Genomic DNA, 24,754 nt, shown 5'->3' on the forward strand with positions numbered 1-24,754 from the left:
ATAAAAATGTATGTTTAAATCCCTACCACACAAACCTCAGAATGTGACCTTACTTAGAAAAATACCTGCAGAGGTAATTGAAGACAAAGCTTTACTTTGTATTATAACGTACGATGTATTCTTAATCCAGTAAGAAGGCAGAGGGATACAGAAGACCGGCACCCAATCATGGATACCATACCCACACTGGAGCGAGAGATCTCCAAGTCAGTGAATGCTACCTTGATCTGGAAAAGTCAAAACCCAGGTCTTTCCACAGAAACTTGGGAACCTGGCTCTGCTAAAATGACTGGGCTAACGGCTTGATTCCATACTCTTACTCCGTAAACTGTGTTATAATAACTTTTGCTGTTTTAATCCGTACAGTTGATGGTAGCTTGTTAAGACCTATCCAGAAAACACTTACATGGGGAAACTGTGGAAATGCTTTGTCAAGTCAGTCGTTACTAAGCGCAGTTAAGACACAGCTCAAAATCATGGAGTTACCCTGAAGAGGCAACATCAGCCTCATTTCATAATGATCTGACCCCGACAAGAAAGAGAGAAGAGTTTATCCCACAACCTCCTCTCCTCTCAGTCAAAGGTGACCCAGGGGGCCTTCTCACCCTTACCCTGCCCACTTGTGTGTGAGCAAGTCAAACTGGGTGCTATCCTGTGTTTTGACAGCAGCAAGTCTGTGGTGGGAGACAAGGTACAGGATAAGGTGCCGCGAAGAGGCACCTGTGGGAAATCTGTCAGGACAGGATGAATTTGCTTCTACTTGGCAGTGGAAAGAGGCAGATGAGGCAGTGAGGCTCTAAGTTGGAGCTTGAGAGGAACCATGACACACACATTGAGCAGCAAGTACAAAGGACAAAACAGAGTGCCACAGGAGGAAACAAAGGGAATGTAATGCAGGGCACCAGGCAAGCCTTTAATGTTACAGTGTCACTAGAGATCTCTTGGAAGAAGGAGCACTCCGGACAAGCCAGGGAGGATGAACAGGCCAGTGACAAGGGATACTGCATGAAAATTACAAATATTCCCTTTCCTCGTCCAGATTTCCCTTCTCTAAAATTTTATTTCTTTAAAACAAAACAAAATGCTTCAGGTGTCAGAGATGGCATAGTGGGTTAAGGTGCTTGCCAGCAAGCCTAACAGAGTGAGGTTGATCTCTGGCTGTGCATTGTGGAAGGAGAGGATGGACTCCAGCAAACTGCTCTTCGATCTCTGCACATGCACTGTAGCAGATGTGCTATAGAGCTCTCGGATGTGTACACACACACACACACACACACACACACACACACACACACATAATTAAATGTAAAATACCCTTCATATTTCTTTTTAATTTTCAAGTCACATTTTTTCTTTTCCAAAATACAGGTGTTTATGACTCATTATTTGTATTATAACACTAATTACTTTCTTAAAATAAAGAACAAGAAGGCTGGGTGTGGCACATGCCTTTAATGCCAGTGCTCAGGAGGCAGCAGCAGGCAGATCTCTGAGTTCAAGGCCAGCCTGGTCTATAGAGTGAGTTTGAGGATAGCCAAGGCTGTTACACAGAGAAACCCAAAAATGAGAAACAAAACAACAACAAGAAAGAACAAAAGAAAAAGTATCACCCGTTATCCTACCTGCTTAGAGAAAACATAAATGTCAAGATAGACTTGGTTAAGCTATAATGACAGGAAGGAATGCCTATGGGTCAAAGCTGTGTGGTTTTCTTCTATTTCCTCACTCAAGCTCCATGTGTTGATCAGGACCTAGTGTCATATCATCCTCACTTAGGGTCTTAGGAGGACCACAATAGTACACCCTCGGAAAAATTGCTTGTTCCCATGAAAACACAATGGATCACTCATTGATTCTCCAAGCCTTTCATTAAAAAGCCACACGTGGGGCCTGGGAAAATGGCTCAGTCAGTAAAATGCTTATCTTATAAGCATAAGGACTGGAGTTTGATTCTCAGAACTCATGTAAAAAAAAATAGCTGGACATGGTAGCATGTGCTTATAATCCCAGTGTTGGGGAAGCAGAGACAGGTAGATCCTTGGGGCTTACTGGTCAACCAGCCTAGCCTATTTGAGGAGTTCCAGACCAACAAGAAGCCTCAATAATCAAGGTAGATACACGAAGTTAACCTCTGGTCTGCCTTCTTCAGACACACATCACACGTGTGAATATGCACACAAATATACACAAACAAAAGAAGCCATATACATATCCTTTCTTTTTTTGGTTAAAACAAGTCATATGACAGGCTTAACTTTAAGAATTAAGTCTAATTCTAGAGGAAAAACAAAGATAATATATCTGTCACAGTAAGCCATCATAACATCCACAAGTCTAGAGTTTGTTAGTATACACATTCATTTTTTACTTAAAATAATAAATAGCCCAAAGAAAACATGTGAAAGTAAAATCAGAATGTTTTATGGAATTAGTTAATTCATTTTAGAGCCTATCATTTAAAACTGGTGATCATGGTGATCTAGATGAATCTTAGTGGCTGTGTCAATAATCAAAACATTCAAATATCTTATGAGTTTCTCCCCCTCCTTTTTTTTTCTAGTGTGAATGACATTGTGGTTCTTGGGCCAGAGCAGTTCTATGCTACAAGAGACCACTACTTCACCAGCTACTTCTTGGTACTTCTGGAGATGATCATGGACTTTCACTGGACTTATGTTCTTTTCTACAGCCCAAGAGAGGTCAAAGTAGTAGCCCAAGGATTTAGTTCTGCCAATGGAATCACAGTCTCACTAGACCAGAAGTATGTGCTTTCAGAATGGTTCTGCCCTTTGTCCTCAACAATGAAGAGCTCCTTCAAGAGCTCCCTGAGGTGCAAGCAGTCAGTATGTGGGAGGAGGGCTCAGGTGTTAAGAAATATGTGATCCTAAAAACTATTTGTTCTCTTGAATGTCAAGTCCACTCCAGAAAAAGAGAGACTCAAAAATATGATCTTTGTTCTAAATTCTTAGAACATTCTTTTCCAACATTCTTTATAAAAGCAGGATGAATATATCTTTGCCCCTTATAAGCCCAGAAGGTATTTAACCACATAATATAATGCTGTATTGACTAAAAGCTCTTAGGAGAGAGAGAAACCTGCCTTGTACATGTGATGGTACAATTGGCAGACTTAGGATAATTCCATGACTGCTTTTAAGAAGCACAAAAATATTGTGGATAATCTTTTTGTACACTGTAAAGATACATCTTTCTCAAGACACCTTCTGATTGGTTTAATAAAGAGCTGAATGGCCAATAGCTAGGCAGGAGAAGATAGGTGGAATTTCCCCAGAGAGAGAGGAAGGGAGGGAGGGGGAGAGGAGGAGGAATCTAGGGGCAGATTTCACCAGCAGACTCGGAGATAGTCAGACGTGCCATACTGAGGAGAGGTTACAGAACCATGTGGCAGAACGTGGATTAGAAAATATGGATTAATTAAGTTATAAGAGCTAGTTGGAAACCAGCCTAAGCTAAGACCAAGTTTTCATAATCAATACTAAGTCTCCATGTCATCATTAGGGGACTGGTGATCCAAAGATATTCAGACAAGAAAGCTTGCTACATGAAATTTTACCAGAGGATGTCCTGGAAAAATAGTTAAAATTTAAAGACTTTTAAAGCAGAGATATACTATAAATAACAACATTTAGATTTGAGATCATGAATAGAAATGCCTTTAGGCTGCATATAGTGGTGCATGCCTTTAATGCCAGAACTTGGGAGGCAGAGGTAGGAGGATATCTGTGATTTTGAGGCCAACCTGGTCTACCTAGTGAGTTCCAGGACAGCCAAAGCTACATAGTGGGACCCTTTCTCAAAACAAAACAAAACAAAACAAAACTGACAACAAAAAAGAAAATGCCTGTAGACATTCTTCCTGTTTTGAAAGCACAGTGTGACTGAGCTCCGTGGCCATCCCACTGTTATTTCAAGCTCTAAGTTTGGAAGTGCAGACTCTTTAGTCCTGGAAGGATGTTCTTACCTCATTCAATTGAAAAAAATATATAACTCCTAAGTAATGAGATTGAGTCTATATGTCATCTATAATACTACCTTTCACTTCATGGTCCCATTTCACATTAAAAGCCTATAGAACATTTCACTAATATTACAAGTACCACCCTGTTATCTTCTTTTATGGTATTGTAGAAAGAGCTCACAGTAGTACTTCAAACCAACTTGAATTTTTGTATTTGTTCTCCAAAAAGAAGACTGTATCGTATTTCATTACTACTTGCTAACACTGTTACTTATTTACAGGTATGTCTATGTAGCTGATGTAATAGCTAAGAACATTCACATAATGAAAAAACATGATAATTGGGATTTAACTCAAGTGAAGGTAAGCGTTCCCCAGCCAAGCCGCACATAAGTCTCATATTTAACCCATAAAATGTTCTTAAGGATCCACGGCTATTTACATGTTTAGAGTGCAATCATAAAGCCCCCTAAATATACCAATGTCCAGTACCAGGAAAAACTGGTAGGAGGGAGGGCAGAGAACATTGAGATAATGTTCTCACTACTTCCTCTTTGTTTAAGGTCATTCAACTAGGCACCTTAGTGGATAACTTGACTGTGGACCCTGCCACGGGAGATATTTTGGCAGGATGCCATCCTAACCCCATGAAGCTATTGACCTACAACCCTGAGGACCCTCCAGGGTCAGAAGTAAGTACTGATACTTGAGCTCACAGGCAAGTCTGCAAGACTGGAAATTTGCTAAGGTGATGTTGAGGGGATTTATGTGGGTCACATTTATGTTCCAGAACGGAACAAAACGTTTATATAAAAAAGTAGAGATAGTGGCAGTTTGAAGAGATGGGGTTCCTAAGTTTTTTAAGCCATCGGGGGCTAATGTAATATCACTGCCAGACAGCAGGTCGTAACTTGGAAAGGATTTTCTTTGCTATTTGAGAGTAATGAGGAAAGATGAGCATGAGAGTTGATGTTGACATAGATGGCCCTACTGTGTTTCCAATAGAATACAAGCTCTGAGAAGCAGTTGCAGTGGAGACATGCATAGAACTGTCTCTGTTCATACCACTGAGTACACAGCCCACACAAAGGGTTTGAATGATTGGAGACTCTGAAGATGAATTTTTGTTCTTGGCTTCTAATAGAAATGCTAGTATTCAAGAGTAATTTCTTTTAAAGGTTTCTTAATTTAAAAGTATATCTTCTAAAGTAAAAACTATTGAATTATCTATAGCATTTAAACCAATTGCATAAGACACTGCATTTTCTATGACATTGAATTTAATACTAATAATAAATTTAAAAATTCCATTGAATTTAACTACAACTACAAATTCTTTCACATATACTTGGAAAGACTTATTTGCTGATGTTCACATTTTGCCAGATATTGTTCTAATGCTTGGGCTATATCAGAAAATAAAACACACATTGGCTGGTGAGATGATTAAAAAAAAAAAAATACTTGCCATGCAAGACTGATGACCCGAGTTCGATCCTTGGTCCCACCACGTAAGGAGAACCAACTGCTGAAAGTTATCCTCTGACCTCCACAAGTGATGTGGCCTGTGGGTGCCTGCACTTGTACACTCGTCTGCTCACACAAACACACATGCTCGCTAAAAAATAAACAGTAAAATAAAACTTTAAACAAACATTAAAAAATACATGCAAGGCCCCTGTTCTTAGGGGACAGAAGGCCAGACACTAACTGAACATATAAGTTCATTTACGAAAGGAATTGTATAAGTTACACAGACAGTCAGTTGTGTAGGAAAAACAGCGTAGTTAAGTAGAGGGTTAAGGTGGCTGTGAAAAGCTGTGGGCAGGTCCTGGGTTGAAGACAGAGAAGAGAATAGAAGGTGTGGCTTGAAGAAAGGTGTGACATGTTTGGGAAGTTGAGAAACTAAGATTCAAATCTCAGCTTATTCATTGACCCAGGAGGGGTCATTCCCACTGAAGAGTATGGCTGGTTTTTAATTATTCTTATTTGAATTTAACATATCAGTCATGATTTTTTTCTTTTGTTTTTTCGAGACAGGGTTTCTCTGTGTGGCTTTGGTGCCTTTCCTGGAACTCACTCTGTAGCCCAGGCTGGCCTTGAACTTACAGAGATCCACTTGCCTCTGCCTCCTGAGTGCTGGGATTAAAGACGTGTGCCGCCACCACCCGGCTCAGACATGAAATCTTTAAGAGAGCATCAAGAAATATTTTAAGGCAATCATATTGTTGAGATTGTATGGGTGCAGTTTCCAGTAATGTCTAGAAGACATTATCCACTCAATGACAACAGCAGTTGACATGCCAGTGTAGATGGGGAAAATGTTGTCCCTAAACACATGAACATCAGCCTAAACAGATTCAGCGGCTGTGTGCCTTTAATAGTCATAATTAAAGAAGAGGTCACAGATTTGAGAGGGATATGAGAAGAGTTGTGTTGGGGAGAGTGAGGGTAGAAATGATGTGAATACAGTATTTATTTAAGAGGTTCTCAAAAATATTAGATAAACATTCACTAATAAGTTTCAGCAAAGTAGATCAGCTTTTGCTGTGCAATTACATAGTGAAAATAGGTAGTGAATACAAGCTTTCAATTACACACTTGCTATCTACACACCAGCCTTTTTATAGCACTGATACCTATTATATGGACCAATCTAAAGCATGGCATATGTTTATGTAGTTTCATTATTAAATTTTTCACATTTACATTTATATAAAGTAAATAAAAACACGTCAGATGTGAAAGTGATAGATTTCTCCTTTAAACCATTTTTTAAGATTTAAGACAACCCAATTAAATGCCTTTGGATAGATATAGTTGTTATTCTACATACTGAAGAAATTCTAGATTCTATGTTGTGGTAATTTAAATAAGAGCTAGAATGTTCACCTAGGGCATAAAAATCATGCAGTCAACTTCGGTGTTTCTACAACATGGAAGCTCTCAAGGAGACAGAACTATCCCTTGGACTTTGAGATTGAGTTAGTCAACATATTCTGACTTTGCCCTAGATTCTTTTATAATATATTTTATATATTTATAATTTATTATATATATATATATGTGTGTGTGTGTATATATATATATGTATGTATGTATATAATCCCAGAAGTGCAAACTAAGCCTAGAATGAGAAGAATCATTACCTGTTCTTATTCAGATACACACCCTGCGGCCTTTCTAGAGACAAACAGAGCTTCCCTACAAAAGCCTGGCCACAGCGTTTGCTTTAAGTGTGTCCTAGTTAGGGTCTCTATTGCTAGATGAAACACCAGAACCAAAGCAACTTGGAGAGGAAAGGGTTTATTTGGCTTATACTTCCATATTGCTGTTCATCATCAAAGGCAGTCAGGACAGGAACTCAAACAAGGCAGAGACCTGGAGGCAGAAGCTGATATAGAGGCCATGGAGGGGTGCTTGCTCAACGTGCCCACTCAGCCTGCTTTTGTTTTGTTTTGTTTTTCGAGACAGGGTTTCTCTGTGTAGCTTTGACGCCTTTCCTGGAACTCACTCTGTAGCCCAGGCTGGCCTCAAACTCACAGAGATCCTCCAGCCTCTGCCTCCCGAGTGCTGGGATTAAAGGCCTGCTTTCTCATAGAAGCCAGGCCACCTGCCAAGGATGGCACCACTCACAATGAACTGGGACCTCAATCAGTAATTAAGAAAATGCCCTACAGTCTGATGATCTTCTGGAGGCATTTTCTCAGTTGAGGCTCCCTCCTCTCAGATAATTCTAGCTTGTGTCAAGTTGACACAAAACTAGCCAGCACAAAGGGAATGCAAATATCACTGTGAGATAATTGAAAACTTGTTGAGGATTTGTTTCTCACGCCCCTATTTTCGCATTTGAACACCTGTTCATTCTAGGTAAGCCTTATGTATCCACAGTTAGGGACCCATCTCCTCTTAGTAGTCTTGTGCTTTCTGCATGAGATCCAAGCTCCATTATTTCTATGTAGCAAACTCGAAACAAAGGTTGGAGCTTGGAATGAAAATAAAAATGAAAGGAAACAAACAAACAAACAAAAACATCTGAAGCTTCGTTCTATTGCCAGAGATCAGGAAAGCAAACCTTTGCTTCATGGTTGGTTGTTTTCCTTCGATTCCTATCTTTGCCCTCCCCCACCCCTACCCTGCCCAGTGAACTTCATCCAGGCTACTTGGAAACCTGAGAGCTTATGTGTTCACTGATAAGCAAAGCTGTGTGTGCTAATCTGGGGATCAACAACAGCCCTTGGCAGGGGTGCCTCCAAACTCCCACACTCTCTTTCTGTTTCTTAGCTGCTTCACAGTTATGAGGTCCCTCAGCAGTGAAGACTGCCACCGTCTTGACTAGCAGGTCGGGCTAGCTGACTGGGTGTCCTTCAGTCATTTTGTCCAGGGTTCTGTCCTCATGCTGTGGGCTCAGTCAAAGGCACATTCACAGTCAGAGAATTACTGCAAACTCAGGCGTTAGACAAGTGTTTATGGGACCCAAGTTTCTTCTCTGCGGATGCTAAATTATCAAACCGCCGAAGGTCTCTATAAAGGAATTGACGAATGTTAACAGCTAGTTAACATTAGTGCAGAGATGTTGGTGGGTCACTAGTACCTTTGCTAGGAGAAAACTTAATTCAGATACACTTCAGACTTTTAGCTTATTAGTTTCTGAAAGTATTCCCTTGACCCAGAATTCTTGGGAAGGGGAAGATCTGTAGACAGCTTTTCTTGGATACTGATGGTTGGTCTTCTCTTTACAGGTACTACGCATCCAGGATGCTTTGTCCGATAACCCCAGGGTGAGCACACTCTATGCCAATGATGGCTCTGTGCTTCAGGCCAGCACTGTGGCTTCTGTGTACCGTGAGAAAATGCTCATAGGCACTGTGTTCCACAAAGCTCTGTATTGTGAACTCTAGATCTTTCTCCAAAATCTTCATAATTTTCATATTTGGCAAAAGTAAAATTATAATTGTATGCTAAATGGAACTATAATTACTTGCAATTATGAGGGACGTGTGTTTGGTTTTTCTTATGGAGAAAAGAAAAGGAGTATAGAAACATATCTACGAAATCAAGAGTCAAGTTAATGTTGAGCCAACCAGAAACCCATATATACTGCTTTGTCGGGTGTCCCCAATATCCTGTATATAGTGGGATATATGGCTGTGGTGACTGAGGGCTCCCGCTCACTTAGGTTTGTGTCTCTTGGTAACTGTTTACCAAAATTGCCTCCCACAACTGTGATATTCTGTGTCTACTGCAGTCCACTCTGGTGAAAAAAGACAATGTTTAACTACTTACAATTCTTACTCTCTTTTCTCTCTTGTGTGGGACACCATCTTACAATCAAGTATCCAGACCTATAACTCTCCTCTTGAGACCCCAAAGCCTGCCTTGGACTTGGTTTAGGAAATAGGATTCTGGAAATTTGACATAGACAAGTCTCGTCAGCTGGCTTAGTGCAAGCTATGCCAATGTGTTTGTTTGAATAAAACTTTATTTATACTGATACTTCCATTGTGAGGATCACTAATCTTGGCTCTGAATGTAAGATGGGCCTTGGGACAATCATCTTCAGTTTTCTCTATGAGAGAGCAGGAGAGCTAGACAGGGCCGTGACAGGTTCCTAGTAGCCCTACCAGAGACCAGGCCTTAGGTTTGGTTTACTGGAGCTGGCTGGAGCTGAGCAAGCAGTTCTTGGGAAAACCACAACTCAGAGGCAACCAATCAGCAGATGTCCCACAGCCTTCTGCTAGCTAAAGATAGCTTTCCCTACCCTGCTGCTGGGGAGTCCCCTAACTGATAGAGCCACCTACCGATCCTATAAACTTATTGTTTAAACCCACCAATCAGTACCCAGACTCATCTCTCCTCCCTGGAATTCCCCTAACCTTGCTTAAAAGGAGCCTGTGAGTTTCTCTCGGGGTCACCATTTGCCACTTTGTCAGATGGTTAGATCCCAACATGTTGGTAATTTTTAATAAATGCCCTTGCTAATTACATACATGACTGGTGGTCTTTTATGGGACTTTTTGCCAACCCTAACACTCTACTAGCTAACTCAAAAGACATTTAATGAGCACTCCAGCTGATTGGTTCCAATAAATCTAAAATGATTAGTATTATTATAGACAAACAGCATGTCCTAAGGACAAATCTAAACTTAATTTGATGATAATAAATAAAGACATTCATTTCTTGGTTAAAAAAAAAAAACAAGCAAATAACACAACAAAAAACACACACAATGACAACTTTTGTCAAATCATTGATGAACATCTATGCAGCCATGTTCCTTAGTGGAATTTCTGTTAGTGGTGGATTACCACCACCCCTCCAATACAATGTCTCTTCTAGTGATGGGGAATTAAGGAGACCTCTTTACATTCTAGAGAACACTCCTTAGCTAAAAGTTTTGTAAATAGTTTTGTACCAGAATAAAATGGTACTCTTTTAACCTTTGTAATCATTTCTGATTTAGACATTAAGATTTTATAACTTTCAAGGAAGGAATGGCCCAGCTGAATATTACAGGTAGTCATCATATTTTAAGTTTCAAAACATAGCTATATGTTGTGGGGAGTTAGCTTAGTTGTTATGGAGTTTGCCTTACAAACACGAGGAACTGAATTTGATCCCCAAACCAACATAAAAAAGCTAGGTGTGGTGGTATGTGCTTGTAATCTCAACACCAGAGGAATAGATTTACTGGGGCTTGCCAGCTGGCAGCTAGCCTATTTGGTGTACTTCAGGCCAGTGAGAAACCCTGTCTCAAACAACAAAAGCAAATAAAATGTGGATGATGCCTATAGGGCAACACCAGAGATTGTTTCCTGGCCTTCACACACATGTGTACACAAGCATGCACATGTTCATGCACACACAAAACGTAGTTATCAAGAAGATTCAAAATAAAAATAGAAATTAAGGCCATGCATATTTATAATTCAGTCCATTTTGAATAACCTGACAACCTTTTTTTTTTTTTTTTTTTTTTTTTAAATCTCTGACCCTCACATCTTCTGGATTACTTAAGATTTGGCTATTAAGGTTTTCCAAACAGACAAATCATAAGTTAAAACCCAAGACTCCAAAGAGCCGAATTTCCAGTTAAGGTCAAAGCAAACATAAACTATCCTGCACATTCTACTTCCAGAAGCCTAAAAGGAAAGTTGCCTTAGCACTGAGAAAAACAGAAGGAAGGGATTGGTTGTTGGTGAAAACTTATGATCACTGTAACCAGTGACTGTGGAAGACAGCACAGAAAACCTTGGCCATTTCTGCCTGCTCATGAGAACTGCACATCCCAAAAGTTTAATCCCTCTAAGAAGCGGTGTTCTGGATTAACTTGTTAATGATAGTTTGTACAACTAGTGAGACAGAAAATCAACATATAAATTTTAAAGTAGCTATGGAAAAATTCAGCAGTAGCTATATGCCTATTCCTTAAGAAGATTAAAAATAACTAAAACAAGAAATAATACACACTTGAGATGAACAAGAAAAAATTCTCAAATATATAATGTCAGAAATGAAAATAGAATATGCAGATGTCATGGGCACTAGAGAGACAGAAAAACTGATAAATTATTTTATACCAATAAATTTGGATATCTTGTGAAATGAAAGTAATTGGAAAACTATAACTTTATTAATTAGTGTTGAATCTGTTACTGTAACAAATAGAATAAAAATTCAGTGCCTACAAATGTACATCTATTTCTTTTATTTATGAGTCCTCAGGGACCACATCTTTTTAAGAAGTGCATTTATATTTATTTATTTATTTATTTATTTATTTATTTATTTATTTATTATGCATTTGTCAGAGGACAACTTAGAGCTGGTTCTCTTCTGCCATGTGGGTCCCACGCGTTGAAGCTGAGCCAGGTTGTCAGGTTTGGTGGCACGCACCTTCACCTGCTGAGCCGGCATTCTGGCTCCCAGCTGCTCTTCTTGATTACCAGAGACCCTCCTTGTCAGTCTCCACAGGAGAGAGAAGCCACACTGAGAAGGGCTGCTGAGGGAAAGTCTTAAGAGATCTTCGTTGTATTTTGAGGTAAGGTCTCATGTTGCCCGGACTGATTTTGAGCTCTCTATGTGGTCATGGATGACGTTGAACTTGCGATCCTCCTGTCACTATTGTCCAACTGTAGGTGTGCAGCACCACCACCATGAGCTCCGGGGATTGAATCTGTCACCCTGCGTAAACACTCTACCGCCTCAGCTGCACCTCTAAGCCTGGAAGGACATTTTAAGAGGGCGCTTGGTATAAGGGCAGGACTCACAGGAAACAAACAAATCTAATAAGGTAGTGTGAGCATTGGGGAGGGTGAAGTGTGGTGGTGAGAGGTCCTGAACTCTTTCCCTCCCTGGGTTTTGCAAGCATATTTGCAGAAACAGCTACATAAAAATATTTAGCCAACATGTAACCACTCAATAAAGAGACAATGGAGGGAACAATGATTCTTTTCCTTTCTTGTTTTCTTTTAATTTTGAGACAGTTTCACTTTAAGTGCAGGCTGGCCTTGAACTCTCGGATCCTCCTACTTCAGCCTCATTAGTGCAGGAATTACCAGCATAAGCCATCACACCCAACTTGATTTCTTTTTTCTTTTACCCTCCCAACTAGAAGTCAGAAGACAGGAGCTTTGCATGGGGGCCTTAGAGCCACCTGCATGCCAGTCAGCAGGGAGTCCATAACAGAGTAACTTTAGCAGGGCATGGTCTTCTTCATGGTCCTGCATGGCGGAAGCCAGGTCACACTATCTGTGGTCCGTCAAAATCAAAATGGAAATAGAAAAATGAGAAAAGATATGAAGGAGCAATAGAGCTCAGAACCAGATATGGCATTCATCACTTCCCTCCCAGTACTGAAAGCTAATTGCATGGCCATATCTAACCATGAATTGCATGGCAAAGAGAGATGGGTAGTGGCATACAGCCAGAGACCAATGTGTTCAAGAAGAATGCAGAATAAAGTTTAGTGAAAAATTCATCTGTACCTCACACATTGAATTCTTCCCTCTCCCCAAAGCTCCATCTAAATCCTACCTGTAGCTCAAAGTTCAAAATCATGCTATGATGTTCTAATGTCCACATTAGTTCCAGATGTGGCTGCAGGTACAAGGCTAGAAAATAGAAATCTTGTCTCCATCATATCCAATTGCAGTAATTGAGTGTGACCACTAGTGAAATGGAAAACCAAATGTCTTCAACACTCTGAAGTACTACCTAGTAATGAGACTGTCCCATCACAGAGGAACCAAAATGTTCCCTATCCTAGCCAACATCTATTCTCCAAGGTCTTCTGCAATATGAAAATTCCATAACTCAAAATGTTTTCCGGTCAATGAAGCTTCAAGGCAGAATCTGAAGGGGATCTTGGGAAGACTGTATTTAATATCCTACTTTTGAGAGGTGTCAATGTGAGAGTCGGGACATTTTTAGGCTGGCCTCCCTTCCAGTCACTTCTGAAATCAAGCACCCTGGAAACACAACAGGCTTCTAGTCTGTTTCCTTCCGGTTAGCGTCTGTGCCAACAATGGCTCCCAGATTCCATTTCAGAGCACAGCTCTGACTTTACTTTCCGGACTCATGACCCGTTTCTTACTCCCTTGTTTCAGTTCTATCTCCTTGGTGACTGAATAAAGGAGTGGTAAGGAAGAGCTTTGCTATTGCAGTCCACAGGGCTGTGTCTCTGGTTTTCTTAACTGGGAGGCAGTGGCTGCCACAATATTACCTCCTGCTGTTGAGACACTGAATCAAATCTCTACTTTGGATATTTTCTCTGTTTTTTTTTTTTTTTTTTTTTAGTTCTTTTCTCAATCATTTTATTTTACTGTTTTATTTTACAGTGCTGAGAATTGAACCAGGGCCTTGCATATGCTAGGTAAATACTCTGCTCCTGAGCCACAGTGACAGCCCAGATGTCTCCCCCGAGATCGTACCCGAGTCCCTAGCTTTCTCATGGTCCATTGACAAAAACCTCAGGCAATAGGCTGGCTGGCAAACGTTCTGATCATCTCAGTGGAAGTGACTGGCCTTTCAAATCACTGCAGCAAACAGTGGGACTGACTGTTTTCTGATAACAAAACAAGGATTCCCAGTTTTGCAACTACGTGACACCACTCACCTTTGAACTTGTGTTTAAAGTTTTATATAATCCACTTCTTGGCTCAAATTCCTACATGTTTAAGCTCACCTTAAGTGGTTGAAACTGAGAGCTCCTTAAATATAGATGCTTACAGAATACAGACAATGCTGGATGATCATGGTGTTTTAGATACAGACATTGCTGTATGATCATAGTGTTTTAGATACAGACATTGCTGGATGATCATGGTGCTTTAGATACAGACATTACTAGATGATCATGGTGCTCTAGATACAGACATTACTAGATGATCATGGAATTTTAGATACAGACATTGCTGGATGATCACAGTGTTTTAGATACAGACATTGCTAGATGATTGTGGTGCTTAAGATACAGATACTGCTGGAAGATAATGGTATTTTAGACAAGGGGAGACCAGGGAGGTCAGTTTTCTGGACTTGACCTCCATTTAGTCCATTATTAATTGTGTGACTCTGGCCTCTGGGTTTCAGATTTCTATAAATTCAGTTAATACAGGGATTATCATTTACCTTTAGTAACTACCTTTTTTTTTTTTTTGATTTTTCGAGACAGGGTTTCTCTGTGTAGCTTTGTGCCTTTCCTGGGACTCACTTGGTAGCCCAGGCTGGCCTCGAACTCACAGAGATCCGCCTGCCTCTGCCTCCCGAGTGCTGGGATTAAAGGCATGCGCCACCGCCCGGCTTAGTAACTACCTTTTAACAAACCTAAAGTTGAGGCAGTAATAATAACTACAGCCTACAAGTGATAGAAGGATTAAAAATATTAATATATATTAATGAATGAACAGTGCTTATTATATGACAGTGTTGAATCTTGAGCAACATGGAGATTTCAAGACCAACTTTGGACAAATGCTTCAAAGTAAAAAAGAAAAAAATTAAAAGGGCTAAGAATGTAGCTAAGTAGCATAGTGCTTGTGTGACATACACAGTTGTGGTTCAAACCTCAGCACTGCCAAAGAAACAGCTTCTAAAGATCCCACATGACTGTTTCAACTCATTGTGAAAAGTTTGGCCCTTATGTCCAACTAGGACAAAGAGCTTCCCATTCGGTTATCCTGTAGGACAATTCTGTATGTATCTTGGAGATCAAAACCAGTTTACCAGCCCAGTGATAGTGATACACGCCTTTAATCCCAGCACTCAGAGGCAGAGGCAGGCAGATCCTTTTTAGTTTGAGGCTAGCCTGGTCTACAGAGAGAGTGCTAGGACAGCTAAGGCTATACAGAGAAACCTGGAAGTTCCACAGCTTCAGAACGGGCGTTCTAACTGTATAGAAGTTTGTTGAGACGTGGAGACTAGGAGGCTGGTTAATTTTGATGCATGGTACTCTTTATTTGCAAGTTTTTAAAACTTTGTATTGACTATTTGTAGATTTCACATTATACATTCCCATTCCATTCATTTCCCTGTCCCTTCATCTCCCTCCTCTGCCCTTGAACCCCCCCCCCAAAAAAAATAAAATAAAATTTAAAAGAAAAAAAAATTTTGTTATGTCATGGAAGCTGTAGTCTGTCCCAGTGAGTCACACAGTTTAACCTTTAGTCCCTGTATCTTTACTTGCAAATGTTCATTGCAATGAGTCATTGGTCTGGTTTGAGGCCTCTGGCTTCTGTCACATTATCTGGGTTTTCACTGGGACTGCTCTTGCATACCCTGTTGTTGCCCTGTGTTGTGGAGATTCTGCAGCTTTGGATCTGCAGGACCAGCCCCTTCACATGCTCCAGCAGTTCATGGGTAGGGTGGATGTCGGGGTGGGCCAACTCATGGCCCTGGTTCTGGACCTTGGTGGTGGCTGGGTTGGTCAGCCTGTCAGCTCTCCCTCATCCTCACCACCAGGGTAAGCTCTCCAGCATTACCCCATCTAGCGCACCCAATGTGGCAGGCAGGCAGCAAGGGGTGGGGCCAGTTCTCCTACTTTCGTGCCCTGGGGGTGGCTCATTCACACCCACACCCACACCCACACCATCCCAGCCAGCTCTACTGTGTTGCTCAGGCAAGGTGCAGGACCCACTCCCCTGAGTGCTGCAGCCAGTGACAGGCAGGACCAGTTCTCCCACTCTCATGACCCCGGGGCGCTCTCCTGCCTACCTCAAGTGGTGAGGAGGAGGGGGAATCTCTCACTCACCCACACTGCCGTGTGGCAGATGAGTAGTGGGGCCATCTCTCCCACGCCCACGCCCTCAGGGTCAGGTCCCCCTTACCCCTGCTGACAGGGTCAGCTCCACTGTGCTGCCCAGATGAGGTATTTGCAAGTTTTTTTTTTTATAATATAGTTTTAGTAAAAGAGTTTGGAAATTTTTGTATAACTCTATAATCACTAAAAAAAATGAGTTTAAGAAACTGACATGAAACAAAACTAAATCCTAAAAACAGCTGTGCCCATAAATACTTAAAGAAATACAATGATTAGAATACAATACAGCATTGTACAGTATAGATAGAGCCATACATAATAATGAGGGTGTAGTTCACATATAATGCCAAGCTAAAGTGCGTGAAAATTAATCCACATTGTAGGTCTTTATTTGGGGAGTTCCAAAAGAGGCAAAACTGACTAATATTGTTTGGGGGATGTGTGCATAGGTGGTTAAGCCAAACAGAATATGAAGGTGGTGGTCATCATAAACAACTAGGTGTTGGTTGGTTCTAGGAAATATGGGGAGTGTGACAATAGAAAATATAGGGGAGTTTTGTAGGATGCAAGGAAAATCCTCTCTCATTCCAAGACAAGGGAATAGATGAACACCAGAATTAGAAAGATCCAAATGCTAACAAGATACAGACAAGTAGTATATTAGGAACCCTTGACAATAACAAAGTGGGGATATTAACCCCAAGGAATAGCAGGGTGGATGGTGTGAAGAAGCAATTTACAGAAACAAGAAAAATGAAGCACATGAAAGATGTTCTGAACCCTTAGTAATCAGAAAAGTGCCAATTACAGAAGCTCTTTTAAATTACTTTATACCCACCAAGCCAGCGAACATTAAAAGACTGGTATGGGCAAGTGTTGATGGGGAAGTGGGGAGACAGGGAACCTTACCCACCACCAGTGGGAAAGCAAATGCGTGCAGGGATGACAGATGCTCTCTATTCGCCACGCAGCAGAAAAGGCTTTGTCCATCTAGGATGACCAGGAAAGGGAACAAGGAGAACTTAGCACAGCTCATGCACATCAGGTTGCAGACTTTGCGCATCAGGTCATCTCCGTGCTTCTTCAAACCAACTGGTGAATCCCATCAGCCACAGAATGCCGTAGACTCTAGGAAGGAAAACTTGAATGCAGCGCAGGTGGAGCAATCTGCAGATCACTATCAATTTCCACGACAGAAAAAACATTGGATTTTTACAGTAAGTCTGCATACAGACTGAATATCTGAGAGAATATGCTGTTCATGAGTGGGTTCCAGACAAGGCCACTGGTCTTCAACATCATAAGACTGTGAGCTAAAAGCATGCCAATAGATGAGTAAATGTTGAAAACAATAGTCAGACATGCCAGCACACAGATTTAGATTCCTGACTCTTCCCCTGTCCTCATCTTGCTGGGAATTTCCAGAACAGTTTCTAATGAGCTTTAAAAAAAAAGTGTGGATAACCCCTAGATGTTGTAATTTTAAGGAACCAGATATAGATATCGAACATAAATCCAGGCAACCAGGCAACCTGTTTCAACATCTATCTGAATGTTTAACAGATTTTAACTAATCCTGGTGTCTAAGTTACTATGATAAAATTATTTTATAAAAACGACTTTATTTCAAAGGAAGGCTTTCTGATGGCCCACAGTTCAAAGGTACAGTCCATCATGCTGAGGAAGTCAAGGCTCCGAGATTTGTTATTTTCCATGCTGGGTTTTGGTCATGCTTTGTTATGCTCATTCCTTGATATGTCCCACTTCCCTCTTGATTGTTGGAAATATGCAATTTGTTTTTCATTTTATAGGAGCTCATGGGTAGGAGATTGCCTTGAGTTTTAGATGAGACTTGGACTTTGGACTTTTTTTTTTTTTTTTTTGGTTTTTCGAGACAGGGTTTCTCTGTGTAGCTTTGCGCCTTTCCTGGAACTCACTTGGTAGCCCAGGCTGGCCTCGAACTCACAGAGATCCGCCTGGCTCTGCCTCCCAAGTGCTGGGATTAAAGGCGTGCGCCACCACCGCCCGGTCTGGACTTTGGACTTTTAAAGGATGTCAGAATTGTTAAAAACCATAAGGGATTTAAAAATTGGACCAAATACATTTTTGCATGATAAGATGGCTATGGAATTATGCAGACAAGGTATAGAAGGCTACGACTTACAAGTCTTATGTTTGAGAGCAATTGACAGGAGAAGGATTTGTACTCATTTAGACTGATAGTCAGTGTCTTAGTGTCACTTAGAAAAGGAGCCTGTGGGTGCTCCCGTGAGGGACTTTTTTTTTAAATTAGGTTAATAACTGAGGCACTAAGAAGATCTACTCCGAATGTGGGCAGCACTATTCCATGGGCTGAATCCCTGGACTATGTAAAAAAGAGAAGGGAGCTAGGGAATGATATTCATTGTTCTCTGCTTCCTGGTTGTGGATGCCAGTGATCCTTAGACTGCCGGTGCTGTGACTCCCCTGCTACCGTGGACTGTACCTTTGAACCATAAGCCGAAATAAATGGTTCCTTCATTAATTTGCTCTTGTAAAGGTTCAGGAAAGAAACACAACAGCTGAAAATACTACTCACTCTACTTTGCCAAAATTTAATAGTCCATTTTTTGCCCATTAACACATTTGCCGTTATTTCTGAGGTTGATTTGTAGGCATGAGTCCTTTGCAGATGCATGCATTTGAAACATGTTCATCCATGCTTTGGTGAGTTTTACCACTTTTGCAAACCTATCTTGATTAACTTGATTAACTGCAATTTTGGTGAAGTTCAATTCATCAGTGTTTTTGTTTAAGGATATTGCTTTTTGTATCCATTCATAAAATCTTCATGGTCCCCAAGGCTCTTAAGTATGTTTGCTTGATATTTTATGAAGGGGTTATTGTTATGCATTTAGATGTATGAGATAGCTATAAAATATTTTGAAGCATTCTCAAATTAGGGATTAAGATTCACAGACATGTACATAGTAATGAGTTTAGTGTCCTTTACAAAAAGAAACTCTTCAATCCACTGCATCCTACTGGCACTTTGCCTTGAATAAAATGAGGACACAGGTCTGGCTGTGGTGGTACATGGATTTAATCTCAATACTCAGAAGGCAGAGACAAGTGGATCTCCGTGAGTTTAAGGCCACCCTGATCTTCACAGTGAGTCTCAGGTCTGTCATGGCTACCTAGTGATAACCTGTCTGAAAAACAAAACCAACCAACCAACCAAAAATGGGAATATACATGGGGGTCTACACTTGTACTCTTTTACCCTTTCTACTGGATTTTCGGTCATGTTACAAACACATTGTTTCAATTATAGCACACTTAAGGTAAACCTTAATTTTTGGTAGTAAAATTCTCCAAATGTTCTTATTCAAAAAGCTTTGTGAGTGTTTTTTATTTTTTTGCATTTTGACTTAATTTAGAATAAGCGTATCAATTACTGCAAAAACTTGCTGGGACCCATGTTGAATTTCTCAAGATCTGAATCTGTATGTGTTTCCACTTAAAGCTTTAGTGTCGGTCAGTAAAGCTTTATCAGTCTCTGGGTAGGAATTTTCTGTATCTTTTGTTACACACTAAGAATCTGGCACTTGTGATATTCTTGGTTCATGTCACACTGTTGTGGTGACACACACATGGAATCCTAGTATCAGTGTGGCTAAGGCAGGAAGGTTATGAGCTAAGATCAGCTTGGGCTGTGTAGTGGGACCTGTCCCCCAAAACAACAAATTTAATGATTTTAAGTCACAATCAAATTGTTAATGTTGATTTTTATTCCTCGTTCAAGATGCAAAATTCTAAAACAAAGCAGTATCCATTGAAAGATGCCCTTCTCCTGTTAGGTATTACTGGCACAAGAAATCATTTCCTGGTACAACTTTAGAACTCACTTCATTTACATTACACCTATACAGCAGAGGTCATTTTCTGACCTACACCTTTACCAGATTGCAAGGTACTTCACCATGCCGCATAGGCCATCCAATGTTTTGTTTGACCTAAGCAAGCAAGATCCCGCCAAAATCTTACGTAACAGGGAACCTGGAAGGGGGTGCTGATTTGACCCGTCTCTCACAGATTGGACCCCTACAAACAACCATGGAATTCTCTTGTTGTTCCTAAGGCAGTGAGGTTTAGAAAAGGTAAAACTTTGACAGGTCAATGGATGAATCACCATTAGCACTTTGAGACCTTTCCATCTTGAGGCAGGCAGGTAGCTCTCACCCAGGAGGAGGGAGAAGGACCCACCCTAGAGCTGGCACAGTTAGTTGTGAAATGATGCCACTCATATTACTACCTCTTTGGAAATCAAAGCAGCGCTGTACCCGTGTGCCAGTGGTGGAGAGCCTTCCCAGAGGAAAGGGGCCCTGGGTCCTACCCCAGCACCGCAAAGGAAAAGGAACGAGTGAACAACAGAAAACCAAAGCCAGAAAGCAAACCAAGCCTTGCATCTCACAACTCAGAGCCTCCTGGCTTAGACGTTTCTTCTCCCTCCCCTTGGTTCACGACTGCGTAAGAGTCAACCACACAGCAAAGGGCCGGGCAATCTGAACGGCCATCTCTGCAGCTATAAAATGTAAACACACGTTCATCTTATATTTAAGCATGCTCACTTCAGATTTATTACTGCCACACTTTCACTGCTTAACCAGGGTCATTATGCGGACATCCCCTTATTAATCTGTAACTCAAAAAAGTTATTTTCTTAAGGACAACAGAGAAATCAAGTGTGTGTAGTACTGTGAATATAGCCTAGGGTTTCACAAATGCCACACAAGTGCTCCACCACTGACCTACAGCTCTAAGCAGGGAGATGTTAAGTCCAGAAGAAATCAACCATAAACTAGTAGAGATGAACCATGAGACATCACAAATGATATCCAATCATTTTCTTACATGATGTGTATACTTACAGTCACATAGTCATGTGCTGAATTTTAAACATAGCAGTTGTGTTTTAATCAGTGAAACAAATTTGAGAATCAGCTATAACAAACTCATACAATTAAAGCCAAAATGAATTAGGATTAAATTTGATTAATTCATAATTTTCAGTTCCTCTACCTGCCCTTGCCTATAAAGGAATTACTCACTGACATCCAAAAACTAGATTGTCCCAGGGAAACCTTACGTTTGGATAGAACCTCAATTGCAGTACCTAAAATGAAAATGCCTAAGACTGAAAGAAGTTGCCACTCTTTGTAGGTATTGCAAGAATTCTTGTAAGTCCCCCTTCCATCATGCTCCTTTTGAAATAAACAAACCTAAAATAACCCAGTTATTAAATGGGCTTTTATTCCAAATATACAACCTTAAGATGGTCTGCTAGAGAATTACATGGTTCCAAAGATTTATTTCTGCATACAGAGGCTATTTGTTAATGATGGAACTCAAATTGTTTTGTTGTTCTGTCTTTAGTATCTAGTAGTTGAGGAAATTATCTGACCATTACTTCATTAGACTTTGGTGATAATCTTTTCAAAATCTGTTTCTTTTTATTATTATAGCTATTGCTTTACTTATTAGAAAATGAGCCATTTTCTCCCAAATTACAATAATTTAAATTAAGTCCATTGTTTTAAAAACCAAAATCCTCACTGTAATGTCTTCACTAGTCCAAAATTCATGGCCTTAAATGACCTGATTCTTCCATCTTAGCTTCCCAAATAGCTAAGACTAAAAGTGTGCACCACCATTGTCCACCTATAAGTGAGTTAGTATATACTGATTTCACAATATAATGAATTTTACTAAGGCATTTTCATAAGCACATAGTATATATTCTGATCAAGGCCTCCCCCAAATCTCCTCTCTTGCCTGTTTCATTTGTCATTCTCTTCTTCGGATCCTTTTACTTTCGTGTCTCAGTTTTTAAAGATGTCTAGACATCGTCCATTAAGGAAACAGGCTTGTTTTTCTGAGTCTGGTTTGTTTTGCTTTAACATGAAGACATAGGTTACTCCGTTGCGTAATTTTTAGAAGGATAATTTTATATACTCAACTGTCTGGGCTGCAGAAAGTGGAAGAATTTGTCTTGCATAGGAAAATGGCAATTGAAAAATGCCTATAATGGGAATATTATCAACCCAGTGTAACAATTAAAGACATAGGTAATGATCAAAATACCTTATAAACAAAATCTTTTCACATAATATTTTGCCCTCAAATGCAATTAATTCTTTCCCTTAATTGCAGACACTTGAACTTTTTGGAAGTCCTTGTGCTTGTAATGCTTGTTTGTGTTGAGAAATGTATATCATGGAGTTCATTTTAGTATGCTGTTTATGTTTTATTCTCTTAATAAAGTGTGCAGATTCAAAAACAAAACACAATCCATCATTTCTTGACTGTTACCACACAACTGTAAATTATGATGTACACTGCCTCTGCATCTAGCTCCATGGATAAATTCATATGCTAATTTGAACAGTTTATCTGTAGAGTCGGTCTAATTATCTTCACACCAATCATGTTCTCTGGGAATAGCGAGCTTCCAGATCTTTTCACGTTTTGAAATCTGCTCTTTTTCTTCCACCCCTTTAATGTGAGTGTAAGAAATAGGAGTGAATGTTCTCAGACAGTGGGAGCATTCCATGTTCATCAGTCTGATGTTTGCCAAAAGTCTTCCTTTCGGTAGAACCTCTTTGTCTGGTTATTTATAGCATAATCAATCTATTACAATGTACTAAGGTTTTTACAATAACAAGTCTATTACAAATCCTTTTTCTTCATCTGCTGAGGTGGTCCTATTAGTTTCCTCTTTTATTCTGTTAATTATAGGGTTGATTTAAGAATTTAAACCAAATTTTTATCCTCAGCACATGTACCCTTCGATTATGATGTTTTTGCCTTTTTATGTGTTGTAGACTAACTTGGCTATTATATTTTTCAAAATCCTAATGTCCACATTCATGAAAAAGACTGGTCTGCAATTTCAGTTACTCCCTGTTTAATAGGCTTACTAGTTTTTGATGTCAAGATTATATTGACCTGACTAGGAGCTAAAAGGTAGTCTTTCTTTTTTCTATTTCCTAGAAGAGTTCGTGTAAAAACTAATATTCTCCCTCCATGAAGTACTAGAAGAGTACATGTTCATGAAGCTACTTGGGACTGAGCATATCTTTTAGGGAAACTTAAAAGTCAAAATTGCGTTGGGCAAGTGAGATGGTTCATGGGGTAAAAACTCTTGCTGTCCAAGCATGATGACCTAAGTCAACTCTCCAGAGTCCATGTGCAAAGCTGAGCATGTGACATCACTGCTGCTGTGGGGAGAAACAGGAGAGTGGCTGGGACCTGCTGGTTGACAGCACAGCCCCGTGTCCAGGCCACAGGGCCAAGGAAGAGAGCAGGGCCACTACCTTCCCCGAGTGTATGCATACATACAAATACGAATGTATACTACATGAATATGCACCACGCACATACAAAATGAAACAGATTAAAATTTGTCTAACACATAACGCTGTGGGTTGTTTTTTACTGTTTCTTCTTCTAAATTTTTAGTGAAATAAAGTAGTTCAAAAATATCATTTTGCTGTTCTGAAATATCCTTGGACCTTGTGGTGATATCCCCTTTATTCTTTCTAGTATATAAAATTTGTATTGCCCCTTCCAAGCTTTATTAGGAATTTACACATTTTATTAGCCTCCCCATCCCACCGTGGCCAATATTTAAATTCTTTTTTCTGTTGAAAACAAGGTAACATTCATGTAACATAAAATTCATCATTCAGCTGTTTTACAGTGTACAGTTCAATAGCATCTAGGTGTTTGATGAGCCAGCTATCATTATTCTCTTCTGCCAGAATATTTCATCATCTCCTGAAGGAAATCCTTCAAGTACCAGTCCCGCTGTCCACACCCTCCAGCCCTAGCAACTACTGGTCTGTGTGTGTCTCCACACTTGCCTGTCACAACTACTTCACAGAAATGCAGTCCTGACATACTTTGCTTTTAGTCTGATGTAGCTTGAGTTTTTCTGCCTTGCCCACAGTCGGGACAAATCTTTGTCACCCGCCAGTCCCACAGCCGCTCAGACCCAATCAAGTAAACACAGAGACTTATATTGCTTACAAACTGTATGGCCGTGGCAGGCTTCTTGCTAACTGTTCTTATAGCTTAAATTAATCCATTTCCATAAATCTATACCTTGCCACGTGGCTGGTGGCTTACCAGCATCCTCACATGCTGCTGGTCATGGCGGCGGCTGCAGTGTCTCTCGGCATCAGCCTTCCACTTCCCAGAATTCTCCTCTCTCCTTGTCCCACCTACTTTCTGCCTGGCCACTGGCCAACCAGTGTTTTATTTATTGACCAATCAGAGCAATTTGACATACAGACCGTCCCACAGCACTTCCCCTTTCTTTTTTTTAAAAGGAAGGTTTTAACTTTTACACATCTCCAAAGTCAGCTTGGTATATTTGGGAATTTGGGCGTAGCTTCTCTTACTACTTCCTGCTGGAGGGGGGCGCTGTATCTTATGGGGACACAAAGAAAATTTTAGGATCATGGAGTAGT

The 24,754-nt window shown here is 40.3% G+C and overlaps 1 protein-coding gene and 1 long non-coding RNA gene across 7 annotated transcripts in view; one reads left to right on the plus strand and one right to left on the minus strand.

Moving 5' to 3' along the window:
* Positions 1 to 9,966, plus strand: part of Pon3 (paraoxonase 3) — a 30,357-nt gene extending 20,391 nt beyond the window's left edge. For all 6 annotated transcript variants that reach the window (XM_006986870.3, XM_042272780.2, XM_076566223.1 and 3 more), the window contains 4 exons: positions 2,561 to 2,761; positions 4,261 to 4,342; positions 4,543 to 4,671; positions 8,722 to 9,966. In XM_006986870.3, coding sequence (XP_006986932.1) covers positions 2,561 to 2,761; positions 4,261 to 4,342; positions 4,543 to 4,671; positions 8,722 to 8,880 — 571 coding nt within the window. In that variant the 3' untranslated portion in view covers positions 8,881 to 9,966. The remainder of the gene's footprint in view (positions 1 to 2,560; positions 2,762 to 4,260; positions 4,343 to 4,542; positions 4,672 to 8,721) is intronic.
* A 1,709-nt stretch (positions 9,967 to 11,675) lies between these two features.
* Positions 11,676 to 14,351, minus strand: LOC121827854 (uncharacterized). The gene is made up of 2 exons (XR_013049691.1): positions 14,100 to 14,351; positions 11,676 to 12,733 (listed from the first exon to the last, which is right to left on the minus strand). It is a non-coding gene; the product is annotated as an uncharacterized LOC121827854 (long non-coding RNA).
* Positions 14,352 to 24,754: the final 10,403 nt, after the last annotated feature.

This window comes from Peromyscus maniculatus, chromosome 3, assembly GCF_049852395.1.
Source record: "Peromyscus maniculatus bairdii isolate BWxNUB_F1_BW_parent chromosome 3, HU_Pman_BW_mat_3.1, whole genome shotgun sequence".
NCBI classification, from domain to species: Eukaryota; Metazoa; Chordata; class Mammalia; order Rodentia; family Cricetidae; genus Peromyscus; species Peromyscus maniculatus.